We start from the raw sequence: 21,326 nt of genomic DNA, 5'->3' as shown, positions 1-21,326 counted from the left end.
TAGAGTAATGCCTGAGATGACAGAGCAGCATAAACAAGAGTATCCGCCTGATGTACAAAAAATAATAACCAAACATACTAAGGTGTTTGGTGAGATACCTCCAGGGAGACCCCCGGATAGGGGAATCGAGCATGTTATTGAATTAGAGGAAGGGGCTAAGCCAGTTATCATCACACCTTACCGCCATCCGAAGAGATGTAAGGATGAAATAGAAAAGGCAATTAAGGAGTTGATTGACATGGGGCACATACGGCCAAGCAAAAGTCCTTTCGCTTCTTCAGTAGTATTGGTGAAGAAGAAGGATGGTACAATGAGGATGTGCATTGATTATAGGGAGCTAAACAAGAAGACAATCAAGAACCGTTACCCTATCCCGCGCATCGATGAGCTTATTGATGAATTGCATGGTGCATCCTACTTCTCCAAGATTGATTTGAGATCCGGCTACCATCAGATACGGGTTAGAGAGGTGGATGTGGAGAAGACAGCTTTTAGATGCCACTATGGACATTTTGAGTTCTTAGTCATGCCCTTTGGGTTGACAAATGCCCCTGCCACTTTCCAGTCCTATATGAATAGAGTGTTCAGAGATCAGTTGAGGAAGTTTGTGTTGATATTTTTTGATGATATACTGATATATAGCCGTACTTGGGAGGAACATTTGAAGCATATTGATTCAGTGCTCAGTATTCTAGAGAGGGAGTCATTATATGCCAAGATGAGTAAATGTGAGTTTGGGATGATAGAGTTGCTCTATCTAGGGCATATTATTAGTGCAGGAAGTGTTCGGGTTGACCCAGACAAGATCAGGGCCATTCTGGATTGGCCACCACCGAGGAACACTTCACAACTCAAGGGATTTCTCGGGCTTTGTGGGTTCTACCGCAGATTTGTGAAGGGTTTTTCACAGATAGCAGCACCACTTATAGATTTGACACGGAAAGATAGTTTCAAGTGGTCAGAGAGGGCTCAGGATTGTTTTGACAGGTTTAAGGAGTTGATGAGTACATGTCCTGTTTTAGCCATTCCAGATTTCACCAGGCCCTTTGAGCTGTAGTGTGATGCCTTGGGAGAGGGCATAGGAGCTGTTCTCATGCAAGACAAACATCCCATCGCATATGAGAGTAGAAAATTACGAGGTGTGGAGAGAACCTACAGCATCTATGACAAAGAGATGCTAGCAATCATGCACGCGCTAGCTAAGTTCAGGCAGTACTTAGTGGGAAGCCGGTTCACAGTAAAAACAGATCATAATAGCTTGAAACATTTCCTTGGACAGAAGGACCTTAATGATAGGCAACAGAAATGGGTGAGTAAATTACAGGCCTATGATTTCGACATAGCCTATGTCAAAGGGAAGAAAAATATTGTTGCAGATGCTTTATCTAGAAGGCCTCATTTGCTTGCTGTTGGGATAGTCATGGATGATTGGAGAGAGATGATCTTGGCAGAATATGCTAAGGATAGTTGGGCATCTAGCATTATTGAGGGAGCTATTCAAGATAGTCGATACACTGTCGTAAATGATCTGATCATCTACAAGGAAAGGATTTATTTAGTACCCGGGTCTGCTATGAAGCAGAAGATTTTGAGGGCATTTCATGATTCACCAATGGCAGGACATCCCGGATTCTTTAAGACATATCGGTAGGTGAGAGAGCGCTTCACTTGGAAAGGACTCAAATCAGAGGTGCTTCAGTTTGTGAGGGAATGCCCTGTGTGTCAGCAGAACAAACAGGAACATTCTTTTCTGGGTGGTTTACTACAGCCCCTACCCATACCAGAGAAGAAGTGGGATAGCATTTCCATGGATTTTATCACAGGCCTCCCCAAGGCACAGGGTCGGGATTGTATCTTTGTTGTGGTAGACAGATTGACGAAATTTGCACATTTCTTTGCAATTTCGTCTACATATTCAGCAGCACAAACAACAGAACTATTTTTTTGAGAGGTATTCAGACTACATGGGATACCACGGAGCATAGTCAGTGACAGAGACAACAGATTTATGAGCCACTTTTGGCAGGAGTTGTTCAGGTTATGTGGAACAGAGCTCACTCCAAGTACCAGCTACCACCCCCAAACTGATGGGCAGACAGAGATAGTGAACAAATGGGTTGAGGGGTACCTTCGAAACTACATTGCAGGAGAGCAGAAGGCTTGGGTGAAGTGGCTACATCTAGGGGAGTACTGCTATAATACCTCTTTCCATATGTCTATTCAAATGTCCCCTTTTATGGCACTGTACGGGTATGATGCTCCTAATTTTTTGGATTTGTTATTTGGGGACAGCAGGGTGCCTAAGGCCAAGGATACTTTGCAAGAGTGCCAGGACATTATGCGATCCTTGAAGGAAACTTTGCAAAAAGCACAAAATCAGCAGAAGCAATATGCTGATCAGCACAGGGTTGAGAGGTCTTTTGAGGTGGGAGATATGGTGTACCTCATGTTACAGCCGTATAGACAGTCCTCTCTCAAGAAGAGTGGAGCAGAGAAATTGAAACCACGCTACTATGGACCGTTCAAAGTAATCAGGAGAGTGGGCGAAGTAGCTTATGAGTTGGAGTTGCCTGCAGACAGTAAAGTGCATAATGTGTTCCATGTGTCACGCCTTAAGAAGGCATTGGGTCACAATGTGGTGCCTTCAGTAGTATTGCCACCTCTTGATGATGAGGGAAAGCTTATCTTGGTTCCCGAGGCCATACTTGACTCCAGGGAGAGGGTGCTTCGCAGGAGGACTATCAGGGAGTATCTAGTGAAGTGGAGGAACCTACCTATCGAGGATGCTACTTGGGAAAATGAGCAGATATTGCAGCATCCAAAGCTGAAATTGCTTGAGGACAAGCAATTTTGGGAAGGGCGGACTGTAATGTCCCCTTTCTAGCATTCATAGCATGATGTTGTTGTTAGCCTATTTCCCCACAGTCCTGTAGGCTAACTAGGACATTAAAGGGGCTTAGAGGCCATTTGGCCTAGACAGTTTCAGTTGCAGGTCTTTCTGAGGGGTTCTGGGGCAACTTTGGGCATACTTACTATTTATAGTAAGTCATCTTGGACATGGCCGGACATTCAGTCACAGTGGTATGTCGATGGTAATTGTTTAAAATCGACAGGAAAACTTATTTATCATTGATAAGATTTGTTATGCATTGATAAAGCCATTTTATAAAGTTAAATTTAAATATTTAACTTTATTAATGCATAGACTATAGTTTGTGGGAAATATTTAAATTAAAAGAGTTCCCTTTATTTTTATAACACGTTGGAGACATAAGGTACATAAAGGGAGTTATGTTTTATCCCACATTGAGAAAACGAAGGGTTGAGCTCTTGTGAGAACACTATAAAAGAAATGGAAGAGCTTTTTTTTGTATGCTTGGATGAAGATTAATGTTATGTTGTTGGATATCTGATTATCGGGCTTGGAGGACGGAATCCCTCTTTGCTAGCATTCTCTTTGCTGTTGGAAGACACAGTCAGGAGGATCAAGGGTGTTTTCATTTCAGGAAACACACTGGGTTTCATTTGAGGCGTTAACATAAAGAAATTTACAAGGGTTTGAGGTGCAGATCTGAAGTTAGTTATTGCTATAGTGCTGCATGAACAGTATTTTGTTGCAGTCGGCATGAACAGTATTTTGCTACAGTACGGCGTGAACGGTGTTGGTATCAAGTTTACTTGTTTTTCCGGCTGATTAGAAGTTTGGAGGGCTGCCGACTACATCTGCAAAATACTACGGCAACTAATTCCAGGTTTCTTTTGTCAAATTTTGATACGTTGCATAATAATTGTTGAATACAAGTCTGAATAGTTGTTGCAGCCTTTAAGGCAGCTGTAAGTGCACATCTACATTTAAAAATCACCCTTTTATCAGCAGATTGAAAGAGTTTCCAGATTTTTCATATACTGTTGAATGTGTGCTAAGTGTTTGTGAAAATGTTATGATGTGTATTATGCATTTTAATGTCACTTCATAGTTGTTCGTAAATCTACTCATTGGAAAGCAATTTATTGAGGAAATAAGCTTTATGAGTTTGCATACAAAGTGTTTGACAATATTCCTTAAGTTAAATTTCTACAAGTCAAAGTTCAAATCAGGGGAGGATATTACAACTTGTGATTGCATCAGTATTGTATTTCCTATCTACTCTTTACTACTGCGAACCCTATCCCTTCACTGTGATCAAGTAAATGAAGATTGTGAAGAATCTTTCTCTTTGTTTGATTCGTCTATTTGTAGAATATTGTCTATTTGAATTCAAATGCTAGAGAACAATGAAGAAACTTTCACATTGGCATATGGATTGTCACTTTTGTAACTGTCATAGTAGACAAGCTTCATGTCACCATCCTTTCTTTATGTCAACAATCAATATGCAGGAACATTATTTCAGTGTAACTGTTGGAATTCAAGACTTTTTGTGTAACTCTCCTTTTGTTGTTGTTGGGTAGTCTATTCACATTTATGTTACCATCTGTGCAATTGATGGGTGTTCTACTTTGGTTGGGTCTTTGTGTCTCATCATTGGACATTTCTCTAGTTATGTTTGAGTTTAGTTTGTTGCCATTGAGGTCTATGTTATAATAATTTCTATCTATCATGTATCGTGCTGGATATGCGATCATTGCAGAGGTTTTGTTTTTGTCTGTTACAGATTGTAAGAAGTATTCTGTAGACTTTCTATATCTTTTGTTTAGTCAAGAGTCATCTCTAGATATGTATTGGCATGCATTTTGTCAGTACTGTATGCAGATACTTAGCACTTTGTGAGAAAAGGATATCCGAGTCTACATTATTGTAAAAGAAAATCAGTATAGTGTTTGTTCAAGCTTTCAATTTTAGCATTTGTGAGATTTGTATTTAAATTCATCCATTATTCAATAGTGACTTTTCTTGATGTGGCTGGGTTTTTCCCCCAAGAAGGTCAGTTTTCCCCATTATCTTGCATTTTGTGACTACAATATGTAGGTAACACTACAAAACTTTTCTAAGTTTCACATTTCTCTTAGATAATTCATTATTTACTTGGCCAAGATTGATCAACCAATCATTCGCAATTGATATAATAAATCTTTTACTGAAGGCTATCATCAAGTCTATTTTGTTTTTTCAGTTTGTTAGCCTATACTTGATTTTTGAAGCCTTCAAAGTCCTTATTTGTGTTTTTGAGTGTTTGTTTAGATTGCTTTAATCTTTTAGTTTCCTTCAATCTCTTGCTTTCGGTTTTCCTTTGATTCAATATCTCTTGGGGCTTAATCAAAGTTATTAGTCAAAAGATATCAAGGTTTTAGTGTGTAAAAAGTGGGTTCTCGAAGTCTAATTGCATATTTAAAATATTGATGTTATATTCTAATGTTGAGTTTCACTTGAAAAATATAACTTAAACGACTTTATGTTATGTTTTAAAGTTACTTTATCACTTCTGGTTTATCACATAAGTGATTTAAGTGACTATAGTGTACTATATAGTCTAATTTAGTGTTGAGAATTACTTTAATGTTGAGATTTACTTCAATGTTTTGTTTTAAAACATTAAGTAAAATGTTACTTTTTGAATATATTTAGTATTTACACATAATATGTAAACTATATAGTGTAAATATATTATTTGACCCCTTTAAGTGATATTTGCTCAATAATCAATTAGACATTGTGCTAAATAGAAAACTTAACGCAACTTCATAACATTGTCTTTTCTTCTAGCATGTTACATGCAAATGCATCTAGAGAGTGAGATTTACCTCTTGCACACAATTGCAAATAACCAAAACATGTCATTGCCCCCCAAAAGTGTGATTTACCTTGGACACCCAAATGCAAAGACATGTAAAAGCATGTTTTTAAAACATGCAGTCACACTCCAAGAGTGCGATTTGCATGTGAAGGCAAAAATAAAACATGCAATCACCCTTCGAGAGTGCGATTTACTCTTGGCGTGGAAATGTTTGACTTTTGCAAGCCAAAGGCACATTTTAAAACATGTAATGGCCCTTGGAGAGTGCGATTTACCTTGAGTACATTTTTTTCCAGCCAAATGCAAATATGCAAATGCCCTCCAAGAGTGCGATTTGCACTAAGAGACTATATCCATGCTTTTAAAATATGGAATGAGGCTCCAAGAGTGCGATTTGCCTCTTGCTTGCCAATACTTGCATGATAAACATTTGAAGGGCTTTTCCAAATACATGCTAGGCGTTACATGCAATGGCTGTCCAAGTGTACAATTTGCACTAAAAACCACAAATACATGCATATTTAAAACATGAGTTTGCATCTAGAGGGTGTGATTTTGGCTTTGAGCACATGTAAATGCTCTCCAAGTCACGTTTTTCCTCTTGGACTTCAAATATCTTACATGTAATGGTAGTCCAAGAGTGTGATTTGCATTAAAAATGCCCAAATACATGCATGTCTCAAGGAGGCGTTTACATGCAAATGGCATTTGAAATCACAATTTGCATCTTGAACGAAAAAATGCCATGCCTTAGGGCCTTCTAAACCCGATTCTACACAAAAATGTTGAAGGGACAGGAGTTTGCAAACACATTTGCTCAACTTTATGCACATGCATTTGTTCAAAGATCTTTGGTTTCCATATGCAAACATACTTGGAGAACCCGTTTTTGGATAAGACAAGTTCATCCAAACTTCTCTTTCTTCCACATTTTGCTCATTGATTTCCAAGTAAGTGTGAGGATATGATTTTGCTTGCATTTCTTGGTTGTTTTGCTAAATTGTTGTATTATTTGGCTCATTGATATCTATTTGTTCAAATGCAGCCCTAGTTTTTGGCATTAAGTGATTAAATAAGCTTCAAATCTTTCTCTTTGTTGCTAATGCAAAGCTCTACCATCTCAAAAGCGAAATTGCATGCAAAGAGAAGTTTTGGAGTTGTCAAAGCTGAGTCAAAAGCAAGAGGTATTTCTTTTTGTTTTTAGTTTTTGTATATATCTTGTTGCTTCTTTTGATTTATTTTTGGAGAAAGTTGAGGATTTCCACCCAAGAATGCAAGTGCATATACATGTTTTCATTGTCTATGTCAATCCATTTTCCAAATACATTCAAAACTTCATTTTCCAACACATGCAATTAAATCCTACAAGCTCAATTGCATATTTATCTCAAGTAAAAATGATGCATTTTTACTCGATGCTATTACCTCTAGAGAACCCGATTTTGGTAAAAGGTCGCACTTTTAAATACCAAAGTTATCATTTTGCACATATTCATATGCATCCAACTTGCCTTCTTGGCCATTCAAATGAAAGCCCCACGTTGTATACATGCAATCCATCATTCTAAACCCGATTTGGGCCCTTTTTGTCCAAATACATGTTGTTCCGTTCATTTCCAGCCATCACATGTGTTCCATAAGTATCTAATCAATATTTCAAACATCTATTGTTTATAGATCCTCCATTGCAAACCAAAATCCAATCCCTTTAGACATTGTACTTACTCTTTGGAATTTCCATGTTGCAGCTCAAGATATGTCCACACCACCAAAAGCCAAAGGAACGATGAAATATCAATATGATAAGGAGCTAGCCCACACAACTCCACATGTTTCATCTACCCTTGATCAAATTTCAGATACAGAGATTGGGCATGTTGACATGGCCAATTTCTTGCAGAGGCTCGCAACTTTCTCCAACAAAGATATGCAGCGTATTAGGAGAAATAGCATTCATTTGGTATCCACCTTCACTATGGCTGCCTTCGAACCTGAGTTCATTTGGGAATGTGCATGTCATTTCAACCTCAAGTCAAAGATAGTTAAGGATGTCAATGGGAAAGTACTTTTCAGTTTGGATCCATATGGTATTGAACAAATCTTCAAAATCCCTAGAACTTTGGAATGCGTGGATTTGTCCAAGGAAATGTCTATGTGACTGTGGAATCAAAGCAAAACGGATTATCAAAGGCATACAAATGATAATTGGCTAGATAATAAGAAACCCGATTTCTCAAGATGGCCGAGAACAATACAAAGATCTGACTTCTCTCCAAAAGTTAATTATTTGATAACTCCTCTTAGCAGAGTTTGTGGTCTCAAAGAATCCAATCGCTTTGAGACCTAGATGTTTAAGTTCATCTATCAGATTTTTGAAAACAAAGAACCCATCTACTATTGGGGAGAACTCATAAGCACAACATTGTGCGAACAATTGATTCATTTGGGGACATCATCCTCATTCCCCATGAATTGTACTTGGTCTATATTGCTGCAGCCATGGGGACATTCTCAGGACTCTCTTTCAAGGGAGATTGGTCTCTAGTTCCCATCTGGAACTTTTATGACCAGCTCACGCTAACACAGAGCGAGCATCACTACTCATGATGCATTTTTTGGGTACTCTAGGTGTTGTTTTAACAAAGAGTTAGTAATCAAAAGATTATCAGATTAGGCATGGGAAAGCGTAAATCATTTTAGGTGCATTTTTTTGCAATTTCCAACTTTCACCTACCTGAGAGTGGGTTATTTTGAAGGAGAACTGTATACTTTGGCTGTACACTTTGCCGAGATATCCTATTGATAGGATCATTCTCATGGAAATGGCAAGACAACTCATGGAAGTGCAAACATACCAAACCAGCCAACACAAGGTTGAGATTTGGTATTACCAACGCCAAACCCATCTGGATTGGTTGATATACACTTGTATAAAACTTCAACTCATTACCCTAAAGAAGTTCAAGTCTATATCTGACTTTGACTACAGAGGAACACATTCAAAGATAAAAAGGCAATCATCTAATTAGCAAAAATGTCGAATCCAAATGCCAAGGATACAAAATTTCCCAAGCGTACATTTTTCATCAAATATGGAAAGAAATAAGAAATATGAAAGGACTCTATGTTAAAGATTTAATAAAATTTCCCAAGCGTATGTTTTTCATCAAATATGGAAAGAAATAAGAAATATGAAAGGACTCTATGTTAAAGATTTAATAGAATCAAGAGCATCGTTGCATTCACCCATGTTCATCGCATGGAGGATGTGTGGATTGGCTTGCGTTAAGGTAGATATCATCAAGACAGACTACTGCAGGCTTACTTTGTAGAAATTCATCGACCTTAACAAGTTTTAGATTCCAGAAGGGTTTGAGATTGAAGATGATGGTGTGCTCTTGGATTGAGAATATCACAAGACTCAACTTGAAAAGCTTTCTCCCTTTCCTCTTTAGTGGCAACAAAAGGAATTTCTATCTTTGATAGGTTCCAATCTATTTTACTAGATACCAACAAGTGGCTAAAAAGGAAAGGTCTTAAAAGAGTACATCCAAAGGTTGGGGTGTTTTGCAATTTTTTTAGGCCCGTTGGAAGGAAGTTTCAAGTAGAGGTCAAGAAGAAAGATGGTTCATCTTTTTCAATGCTGGCTTAAATTCTCAAGCTCAAAGGTGGAAAGGCTGTAATTCCACCTTCAAATTCTTCTCAAGCACCCCTACAAGCACAAGAATCAGATGAAGAAGAGGAAGAGGGAGAGATAATGATCATATATCCCCTACAGCTGCCAAACAACTAGGAACCGTCTGCTCAAGAGGATCCATTTTTGGATGCCATAGACCATGATGCAAATTCATTATCTGTTGTATTCACGCCTATAATTCCCATTCCAAGGGTGAATATGTCGGCATTCCCTATCTCTTCTGTAGCTCTTCCTATCCTCACAATAGAACAATGTGAGAACTTGGGAAATGTATTTGATGATTTTCCAACTCACAGAGGACAAGTTTCCCAACTTGATACCTCAGGTGTAGGGATTGAGATGTTCATGATAGAGTCATTGCAAAGAACCCATAGTTCCAGCTATGCAAACTGAAGTGTGCACTTTGACAACAAAAATACAATCAGGATCAATGTCTGTTGTAGCCACTATTCCAATTTCAACAGATGAAGGTTTTAGTCTGCCTGGATGGTTGGGAATTATTACCATGAAAAGAAGAAAGATCATACTACCCTCTGATGATCTCTTTGCTTAGAAAAACAAATCTAAGCTCCCAAAGGCGTAGGTTGTCTCAAGAATCCTTGTTGATTCTGAGAAGACCAAATATGTTGAGATTGCAAAGCCTTTGGCGGATAAACCAGCTAAAGAGCTTAATCGCTCGGATTACAGGTTCACCAAAATTGAACTTTGTAAACAATCATGGGTAGGGTGTTTACAGGATGCCCAACATGTGCTCTCAAATTTGTCAAACAGCAATAACAAGCTCTGGGAGAAGAAAAATCAGTTGAAGCAGGAGAATGCTCATCTTCACGGGGTCATTCACCAACAATCTTTGCAACCCATGCTAATTACGTTACAAACAGAAGGGTGAATTGGAGAGCCGAGGCAAAAAAGGCTTGGTTCAATTGATTAAAGATGCGCTCATAGTTCATGAGCGTATTAGACATGTTGAAGTAAGGCTCCATTACATGAGATCTCCTTTCAATCAATAGACCAATACCCTGAAAGAAGATCTGGATACCTAGGATCAAATGAAAAAGGGTGATTTGGATGTCTTGATCACATACGACATCATTCCATCCTTGGATATGTTCTATGGTAATTAAGGACTCATGAGTCATAAGGCATAGGTGGTGGAAAAGCTTTTGACAAAGATATAGGGAACCTTGGAAAGCTGCTAGGTGGTAGAAATGGAGATCACTAGTGATTTAAGATACATAGATGGGATGCAAGGTCCTAATAGAGGATGGCAATTTGTACACTGAAGAGGAAATGACTTCAAAGTACACTGACAGAGGGAATGCTGAATTTGATTTAGAGGATTTTGGATCGCATATGATGAATAGGTTTGTCGCATAAGTTTGCGACAAAGCACTCTTGGGATTCCCTTGCGGAAAACTACCAGGTTGTAAACACGGGACATGCCAATGCAGTCAGGGTTGAAGCCATTTCAACGACATGAAGATTCTAGATCTTCCCATGCTTCATGATTGTATTGCCAAGCATAAAGCTTTTCTTAACAATCTTTAGGATTGATTCAACTTTTTTTGCCTTTTTCTTTTTAGTTTTTAGCATTTTAGCTTTGTAGATGTAGAAGATAGATTACATGTAATTGCAATTGCATGTAATTCGATTACATAGACCTTTAGTACATGTAATCCAATAAATTTTCTTTCCTAGTTTTGCTAGGTCAAAGCGGTTTAGTTGCTACCACATTTTCCTCCTTTCTCTCACTTCTTTTCCTATATAAGGTGTGCCCCCCTCGTTGTAAATATCATCTTTTATTTCATGCAAGAGAGTTCTTTTGAACTTGTGCAAGCATAACTTTAATTGTGTAGTACCAATTTGGAAAAAAAGTGAATACAAAGAAACAATTGGAGCCAAAACTTTGATTAGGAGCAATTGTGATAGAGCAAATTAGAGTCTTTGATTGTAATTTGTGTCTATTGTCTTTGATTCATGTTATTATTGTGTGTTTAATAATAGAGCATAGTGAGTTAAGAAGCAATCAGAGCGGAAGCTTTGACTTGGAGCAATTGTGGTAATACATATACTCGAAGCATCGATTGTAGCTTGTGTTACCGTCTCAAATTCATGAAAATAGTTAGAATTTCCCTACTTTTGGAAGTCTTTGAGCCCCAATGCTAGAGGTTTTCTTATAGAATAGACCAAAACAAGACATAGAGACAAATTGGTGCACTTTAAATCAGCCTTTGAGTTGGTGTTGGTTTATCGGTATCACTGTTTCCAGCTATTAGATAGAAATGTAGTTTAGTGATTAGATCTTGCCTATTACTCGTTCCGCGAGTAAGTGGATTCTATCTTGAAAGATAAGAGGAAAGAATATTGGTAACACCCCTTACAATATCTCTCAACTTCTTGCTAACTTTGAGTTGATCCAAGGAACAGTGAGCCTTCCATTTAACGTAGAAGAGACATTGGCTCATACGCTGTGGCTGGTTATCCTATTTTGCAACTAGATTTGAACAAACTGCCGGTTGCAAAATATCCACCCAGCATTCCCAAGGTATCTGTGTTCTTTTGTTTTTAGATATTTGTTGTTCATTTTTTGCTATTCTGATTTTAAAGTTAACACAAGAGAGCTGTGAAAGCCAAGACAATGCAAGAGCACAAGAGAGAGACAAACTTTAGAGAGCTTGAATAAAGCAAAGACCTTAGCTTCAAAGAGAGAATACGAAGGCAAAAGAGGCTTCCAGGCTGTTCTAGAAGATTCCAAGTTGTTCCACTGAAAAAATTGAGTGACAAGTTGAAAGCAAATGGAGGATGAACATTTGAACGTTAAGTTGTTGGTGGACAAAGGCACGGTGTCTAGATGCTCACATAACACACTAGTGTCCACACGAATCATGCTGAAAAATCATAGGCGACAAGGGCAATGCACGGTTAATGCATAACAGTGCCAAAAGATAGCTACCAACAAGGACTTTGAGCATCTTGAGAGGGAAAACGCAAATGCAAGGGTCAAACTGGACCTACACAAATGCTAGGGAAATGGACACTAAATTGGTGACAAAAGTGTGGCCTAAATTGCAAGTGAGGGTGTACTAATTTTGACTCTACAAGAAGTTAGAATATTTCATTGCACTCATAAATTCAAGATGACAAAGCCTTAGTGAAGTAGTGTAAATCCCTTTGTGATGCCAGCATATCATATCATTACAATTGAGTGAAGTCCATCTTAAAAGGAACCTTGGATTCACCTCGATGATCTTAGTTTGCGATCTTTAGCATACATGGTGTCTTTGTTAAAGAAAACGTTAGGAATTTGGTATTATATCTTGGAATATTAAGTCAATTCATTCTGCATGTTGTGCTGGCATAAATCTCACATCAACACACCCTTTTCCAAATTGCAGAAAATCAAGACTTGGTGGTGTGAATGGTTTGTTTAATGTTCCCACAACCCTCCCAGCACCACCATTGTGTAGAGTTGTCGCATAGAATAATAATTGCACTCAATTTTACCCTCATGTCAATACTTAGAAGCTTCACATCCCTCAATGTCTTTATTTGGTCAGCTAAGATGTGTTATCTTATACCTAGCAAATTTGGGATTAGGAACTTAAAATATGAAGTTTTATATTCTCAAAATTTCCTCAAACTTGTGACCCCACATTAAATCTTTACATCACTCTTAAAATCCCACAGCTTCATAGAAGAAACCATGACTTATTTTAGATCAAAGGTAAGCAGCAAATTTTATACAGTTTAAGTAATATTAGAATTTCTCCATTTTTGACTTCTGAATGTTAGACTGCCAATTGTCATCGGCTCTCATTTAAAAAATTCCCACATCCTCTTGAAGATGAGATTTATGAGTATCAATTTTGTTGTACAATAGAGCATGGTGAGAGAGTGGGGGAAGGTATATGAGACCTAATACTTCTGGTTTAACAAATGCAGGATTTGAACTAAATGTAAGAAATAAAAAACAGAGTTTGAGTTTCTTCAACTCCAGGCTTCCTCGAATAATATAAAGGAATGAGACTGATATAGCAACAAGTATCAGAGCCAAGGAATTTCATACATCATCAAATTGGCACTCTTCTCAGAAAAAAAGAACTACATCACATACAGTGACACCCTCAAGGCATGACAGACTGAACATAACTGTTAGTGTAAATAATAATTATTTGCATTTTACTTCAGTTTACTTAGGATAAATGCATTATTTTATTATTTCTTAGGTTAGACACCTAAGAGTTTGTGTACTCATATGAGTTGTCTTACTGACAACATAGGAGTAAGCAACTCCAATTTAGCACACGGTGTCTACGACACTGGAGTTTGCATAAACAACTGAGTTGTCATGTAGACAACACAGTTGTTCGCACTCTCAATTTAGCACATGGTGTCTAAAACATAAATTTACGTGACACACCTTTGTAGGCTTATCTTCTCATCATCGCACTAACTCTTGTGCTTAATGGAGGATAATCCATTCTTGGTGGCATGTGCTTAGTTGCGAGGCTTATCATATTGCTAACTCCCAGACATTCTAGATACATCTTAGAGGCCTTTATATACAAGAACCCCTAGTGTACTAATAAATCAATTACAATGAATTGAATATCATATTGTTATTCTGATCATATTTTATTGGTCTATTTGTGCTAGTTATTGTGCTTCTTGGTCTTGGATGAATTTTACCCTAAGGTAAATTCTTACATGGTATCAAAGTTATACCAAATTCTTACATGGTATTAGAGCCATAGAGGCATCATTTCATAGCCATTGGAGACCATTCTTGCTTCACCTCTCTGAGGACACCTTGATTCAGGTCCGAAGTATCCACAGCTATTGGGAGCGTCTAGAGCCAAAGTGGACCTCACCATTGTATCCGGAGGATTGATTCGGTGAAATTTGACTATAAATTTGTCTATATTGGGCCATAGTCAAAATTAAGGCAAAATTTTTGCAAACCGGCAACCGAAGGCCCAATTTGCAAATTTGGTATGATCATCTCAGATCTCTAAATTTAATTTTCAGATCTGCATATTTAATTATTTCAATCTCTGTAATTTCTCTGCAATAATTTTTCGGATCTATGTATTTTGTTAGGAAAGTTTTTGGCCATCAGGCCAATAGGAGAGATTTTTTGCAGGACAAGATTGGTGCTTGCTAGTGCAAATCAGATATTGGCATCATATTCAAAAGGTCAAAAAACCCCCAAATTGACTTTTGTTTCACCAAAATCGAACATCTGAGGTGAAAATTAGAGTCATTTGATTTTTGGAGGTGCGACGACAACAATATAGGAAAAATAATTATAGAGGTGATTTTCAAACAGCAATATCTCCCTCATCTGGACTCCTTTTTTCGAGCAATTTTTTTGGTTTTGGGGTAGAATTTCGTGATCTACACATTGGTGCAGGATGTTTGAGTTCTCTGTTCCTGAATTTTTCTACAAGTCGCAAATTCTGATTTTTGCAACCTTAAAGGCTTAGTACAGGCTCATTTGGACACATAATCAAGTTCCGTTTTTTTTGAAAGTGCTTAATTTTTCGTCTACTTTCCAGATCTGCAATAAAATTATAGGCTTGTGTGGACAAAAATATCACTTTTAGAATTAGGTCCTTTTCTTTGCTTTGTATTGCTTCAAATTTGTTGTATTTATGAGCTACATTGTAAAGTACCAGATTTGAACTATCCAAGGAGGTTGTAAACAGAAAAATCAGAAGTCCACTAAGGTCAAAATTGACAAAGTGGTCCATTGTAATTGCACTGCCTATAAAGTGCCAAATCATATGCATTGGGGGGGGGGGGGGGTTGATTAATTATTTCTGCATTTTGGGGGGTGTATACATTCATTGATCTCATAGAGGAGTTTTGTTCCCCATGTTGGGGTGGTCTTAGACCAAGGTTGACAAAGAGGAACTATTAGAAATGGAGTGCTACACTCATTGATCATCTAAGAAGAGAGCATAAGGAAGTAGTTCATTATTTATGTTCCAACGAACTGGTCTCTTCCACTAAAGAACAACCACCTGTTAAAAGATTTTTGGATATCATTTATTTTAGTATCAATTCTGATTTCTATAAAGTCATTGACAAGTTTTGGAATCCTTGTGACATATGGATGTGTCTTTGGGAAGCATATGGAGATCCACGAGCCCCTCCATTTCCAAAGGACATTCTATCTTTCGTTGCTTCAATAATAGTTCCTCCAACTCCAGATGAGATCTCACATCCTAATACTCGCGTTGATTCTACTAATCCAGTTCCAACCTCAGATGTTTCTGATTCAATGCAGTAGGAAATACCATGTCTTCCTACTTTAGCTTCATGGGATGACTTCCTTCCAGACATTGGAGGGATCTTTGTGGAGTCTCACATTGAAGATGTGGGAGACATCGACGACATCAACCTTCTCTTTGTTGAGGAGATTTTTTCACTTGTTGCGAGGGCATACTCTGACCCTCAACCACTGGATCGTTCTGACATGATTGTGGCTTCTTTACAGCAATTGGAGGACTCTTTCACTTATGAGGAGTCATATCAGTTGGTGGAGATTGTACTCCAGTTTCCTCAAACATTCTATTTTCTGAGGATTCTTCCTACTAGTTGGGGAGCGTTCTCTATCACACCTATGGCACCATTTCTTCCTATAGGGAGGACCATCATTTAGTTTTCATGGTGCAGCTTCTTCAGTCATCAAGGAGATTCTATCATGGGTGTGCCTACATCATTGAAGGGGGGCGACATTGCTTCTCTTCCTCCATCTTCCTATCTGGATGCTTCATCATCTTTAGAGATTGATTCAGCTTCATACATGGACATGTTACCTTGTTTGCCACCTTCTTTTGGGCATCCACTAGATTGGTTCGTGGCATCTTCATTCATCAAGGACTTGTCGACATACGAGCATGTAATGTCCCCTCTTTAGTTCGACATGGCATTGATCATGGATTTGCCTATTCCAGACTCTCGTAGGCAAATGGTGTGGAAAGAGAGTCAATTCTGCGGATCAGATAGTCATATCTTGCTCTTGAAGAAGTGTTAAGAGGTTATATTTTATCATTATGTGATATTGGGGCCCACATGTTATAATTTTAATTTGAGTTGCACTTTTTATTTTATAAAATTACTTTATTATAAAAAGTGCATTATAATGAGAAATTATAAAGGATGTTTCTAGAAGTTCTAGCAACTTCTTAGAAAAGTGAATAAATAGAGGGCTGGGCCTCTCATTTGGACATGCTTGGATTGGAGAACTCTTCTACTTCTTCATTGTGAAGACATTTGTGGACTTTGGATCTGCAAATTATTTGATCTTTGGGAACGAATCACTCCCTTGGATTGGCGACTTTGAGGGTGTGAAATATCATCTGAATTGTTGCATAATTGGAGTTGGTATTCAGCCATCTCATTGGAGCTTATTGAGAATTCGTTGTTAGGGTTTGTTTTTGGTTGGAATAAGGATTTCAGATTTGCCCTATCATTGGAGAAGCATTTGACAAGAGTTTGAAGACAGAATAAGTGCATTTTCAGAATTGGCAAAGCAGGGTTCGGAACCACATAATTGCTCATATCTCCTCAACCCCTTGGAGTTATTTTTTATGGTTTTACAGGGTTACTACCTAACCCTAGGCGCCCATTTTCCTTGCATTTGGGGGTCCCAAAACCCTAATATTATTTTATTTCAGCAGCCGTACAGGTACAGCCTGGTACGGCCCTGCTAGTTTGGGCAGCAGCAGCAAATTAAGGATAGTTTGGGGGTGCGGTTGGAGGTCTTCTTCAACGATCTGCAGCAAAACGTGGTGTTCTTCCATAGTTCTTCAAACCAGGTTCTTGCATTCTGAAATATATGTCAATTTTTGGGTAAATTTGCTGTCATACAGTCGTTGTAATAATCAGTCCAGAATTGGTAATAAAATAATTTCAGAATTTATTGCATTGTAATTGAAATATAGTTCAATGGCTTTATATATATTGTAATTCTGTGATTATATTCTGAAAGTATCAAATCTGAAATTACCATATTCTGAATATTGTTACTGTTACACGCCAAGTGTTTGACAAAATTCCTAAGTTCAGTTTGAGGGTTTCTGTGGCCTTTATAGAGAGGGTCATTACAGAGCAGACTTCAGAGGCAGCATCCACCGCATACTACATCTGGATTCCTCTTCCATCTTCCTATTCACAGTGGGAAGCATATTTGCATCTATACCTGGTGTATCTTCTTCCCCAAGGGAGAAATGTTGTTTGTTGGCATTGGATTTTCTTTTGTCTTCAAGCACTCATCATCGGCAAATCCTTCACTCAGGGGGGGATTTCATGGAGGGATTCTTTATTGTATATGCATGATGTATGTCATAATGGGGGGGTCTTGATTACTCCATCCATTCATGCATCTTTCTTTATTGTACTTTTCTCTCTTTTTGGGGGAGGGTTTTTCCCATGAAGTTTTTCTTCTTTTCCCATTTGTAGAGAGATTGCATTACATTGCGTGTTCAACATTGCATTTGTACTTGGGTACCTAACATGGCCTAGTAGTGGGGACCCATTATGCATTTCATCATAGCTTTTGTGAGCTTAAGTGCATTCCCCTAAGTTGCACTTAAGGGGGGGTGTTAGTGTAAATAATTATTATTTACACTTAAGTTTACTTAGGATAAATGCATTATTTTATTATTTCTTAGGTTAGACACCTAGGAGTCTGTGTACTCATATGAGTTGTCTTGTTGACAACATAGGAGTAAGCAACTCCAATTTAGCACAAGGTGTCTACACCACTGGAGTTTGCATAAACAACTGAGTTGTCATGTAGACAACACAGTTGTTCGCACTCTCAATTTAGCACATGGTGTCTACAACATAAATTTACATGACACACCTTTGTAGGCTTATCCTCTCATCATCGCACTAACTCCTGTGCTTAATGGAGGATAACCCATTCTTGGTGGCATGTGCTTAGTTGTGAGGCTTATTATATTGCTAACTCCCAGACATTCTAGATGCATCTTAGAGGCCATTATATACAGGAACCTCTAGTGTACTAATAAATCAATTACAATCAATTGAATATCATATTGTTATTCTGATCATACTCTATTGGTCTATTTGTGCTAGTTATTGTGCTTTTTGGTCTTGGGTGAATTTTTCCCTAAGGCAAATTCTTACATGGTATCAGAGCTATACCAAATTCTTACAATAACTACCTCACTTTGATTTCTCTTGAAACAACAGTTAACCTCCATAATCCTATTCAGAAGCAAGTTGCTGCATACCTGTACCAATTTACACCAAACCGCTATTTGCAACTCTCAATACTGAGTTGTTTTTAATGTTCTACTGCACACTTGCCTAAGTTGTAGTGAAGTTGAACTTAGCTACTTAATTGCTGGAATTATATTCTTTTCACTTTTGGAAATTTTTATTTGATCTGGAAAGCTTCGTGGAAACCAAAACAAGCAGAGTGCAATGTAACTTTTCATTGTGTTTTGCCAAGTCAGAAATATTATTCAGCTCCTTTAGTTTCTTTCTTGTTCTATTTGATGCTATCAAGTAATCTTTACACTTTACAGTACTACAAGAAGAATCTGGTGTATAGTGCTTCATTAGCCCAAACCAAATGATGCTTTGATAATTACAAGGTAAATGTTATTGTGATTAATTGTTTCCATGGTCGATTTTTACTTTGTTGCCAGACTTGTGATCATAATGCCGTGCCTCGTGAATTGAAATATCAAATAATGGAAAGATATCCTGCTGCTAAAGAGGCATTTCTTAAGACAGGAGGTTATTTTCCATTTCAATCATGACCCAATGAGGTTAACCTTCCTTAAGATAGGGAATATCAAGGCTTTGCTTGAACTTTTCAAAGACGATGAGATTTATGAGTATCATTTTTGTTGTACAATAAAGCATGGTGAGAGAGTGGGGGAAGGTATATGAGACCTAATGCTTCTGGTTTAACAGATGCAGGATTTGAACTAAATGGAAGAAATAAAAAACAGAGTTTGAGTTTCCTCAACTCCAGGCTTCCCCGAATAATATAAAGGAATGAGACTGTTATAGAAACAAGTATCAGAGCCAAGGAATTTCATACATCATCAAATTGGCACTCTTCTCAGAAAAAAATGAACTACATCACAGACAGGAACACCTTCAAGCCATGACAGATGGAACATAACTACCTCACTTTGATTTCTCTTGAAATATCAGTTAACCTCCATAATCTTATTCAGAAGCAAGTTACTACATACCTGTACCAATTTACACCAAAATGCTGTTTGCAAGTCTCAATACTGAGTTGTTTTTTATGTTCTGCTGCACACTGGCCTAAGTTGTAGTGAATTTGAGCTTAGCTACTTAATTGCTGGAATTATATGCTTTTCACTTTTAGAATTTTTTATTTGATCTGGAAAGCTCATGGAAACCAAAACAGGCAAGTGCAATGTAACTTTTCATTGTATTTTGCCAAGTCAGAAATATTATTCAGCTCCTTTAGTTTCTTTCTTGTTCTATTTGATGCTATCAAGTAATCTTTACACTTTACAGTACTACAAGAAGAAATCTGGTGTATAGTGCTTTGTTAGCCTGAACCAAATGATGCTTTGATAAATACAAGGTAAATGTTATTGTGATTAATTTTTTCCATCATCGATTTTTACTTTGTTGCCAGACTTGTGATAATAATGCTGTGCCTCGTGAATTGAAAACTCAAATAATGGAAAGATATCCTGCTGCTAAAGAGGCATTTCTTAAGACAGGAGGTTATTTTCCATTTCTATCACGACCCGATGAGGTTAACCTTCACTTGCAGGTGTGTAAGACATGTTGTAAGTGCATTTATAAATATATGTTGAGTGTGCTAAACAAGTATGAGAAACTAGAAGGTTCAAGAGAAATGAAATGTGGAATATTTTGAAAAAAGAGGCCAGTACAAAACTGATTTTGATGCCTTGAAAGCGTTATGCTTGATTGAAAATTTTAAATTGTCAATTGTTCATTGTTTGATCTCAAACTTGCTTTGGATGTGTAGCTACACTTGCGACGGGTAGGAGTGGAAGGACGACCTGATTTAGTGAAAGGTCCAACACGGAGGGATAGTACTGGAAACCCAGTGACAGAAAATGATCCGTCTGAGGATACTGGTGATTCACCTAAAACCAGTGAAAGTGATGTTAGGCAAGTTGAAGATGGCTCACTTCCAAGTGAAGGTGCAGGTTCCGCTGATGCTGTAGTTGAACATTTTGAATACTGTGCAATTGAATCTGTTGACAGTCAAATGCTGTCGATGGCAATGCATTTAGCAGAGATTTATGTAAGGCACATTTGTGCTACTTTGCTAACTGGATTAGCCATGTCACTAGGTAAATATGTAATGATTGCCACTCTACTGATGAAAGTCATATCTTATGATTGTTCATTTGCTTCCTGGTGTTCCTCATCTTGTGTTGAACTCTATGGTCTTGGAACCAAGACATCACAATTTGTAAAATGTGTTGGTTTATAATGCACGTGCATAAGATGTACATAACCTTTTCCTGGACAACATGCATTAATTGATGCCCTTTTGACTCTCAAACACGATCCAGCATGTATACATATTTTTCCTGAAATATTGTAAATTGTTTTGTCGTGATCATGTATTTTTTTAAGATTATGGTTCACAATTTTGTTTTTATGTGGTTCGTTTCTAAATTTCTACAGATCAGCCAACTCATTAAGTGTACAACATAGGATGATACTAGAAAGCATGAGAGAAACTCTCTTTTGAGATTTGGGAAACTAACTTGTGTTTTTAAGGGTCCAACCTTACATCTTTTGGTACGAATGGATTATCAGCATCATTACTATTGGAATGCCTCTATTACATATTGCAGGATATGAAAACATGCATCCTTCAA

The 21,326-nt window shown here is 37.7% G+C and overlaps 1 protein-coding gene across 4 annotated transcripts in view; it reads left to right on the top strand.

Moving 5' to 3' along the window:
• LOC149541624 (uncharacterized) overlaps positions 1-21,064 on the top strand; it is a 156,961-nt gene extending 135,897 nt beyond the window's left edge. For 3 of the 4 annotated variants that reach the window (XM_089796806.1, XM_089796805.1, XM_089796804.1), the window contains 2 exons: positions 20,099-20,239; positions 20,459-21,064. In XM_089796806.1, the coding sequence (XP_089652932.1) occupies positions 20,099-20,239; positions 20,459-20,932 (615 nt within the window). In that variant the 3' untranslated portion in view covers positions 20,933-21,064. The remainder of the gene's footprint in view (positions 1-20,098; positions 20,240-20,458) is intronic. The other variant, XM_089796807.1, reaches the window with a different exon arrangement.
• The last annotated feature ends 262 nt before the right edge of the window (positions 21,065-21,326 follow it).

The sequence above is a fragment of the Cupressus sempervirens genome, chromosome 8, assembly GCF_028749045.1.
Source record: "Cupressus sempervirens isolate cs-2001-9-10 chromosome 8, ASM2874904v1, whole genome shotgun sequence".
NCBI classification, from domain to species: domain Eukaryota; kingdom Viridiplantae; phylum Streptophyta; class Pinopsida; order Cupressales; family Cupressaceae; genus Cupressus; species Cupressus sempervirens.
Note: the sequence above shows the minus strand (reverse complement) of the source record. Positions and strands in the feature narration are given on the sequence as shown.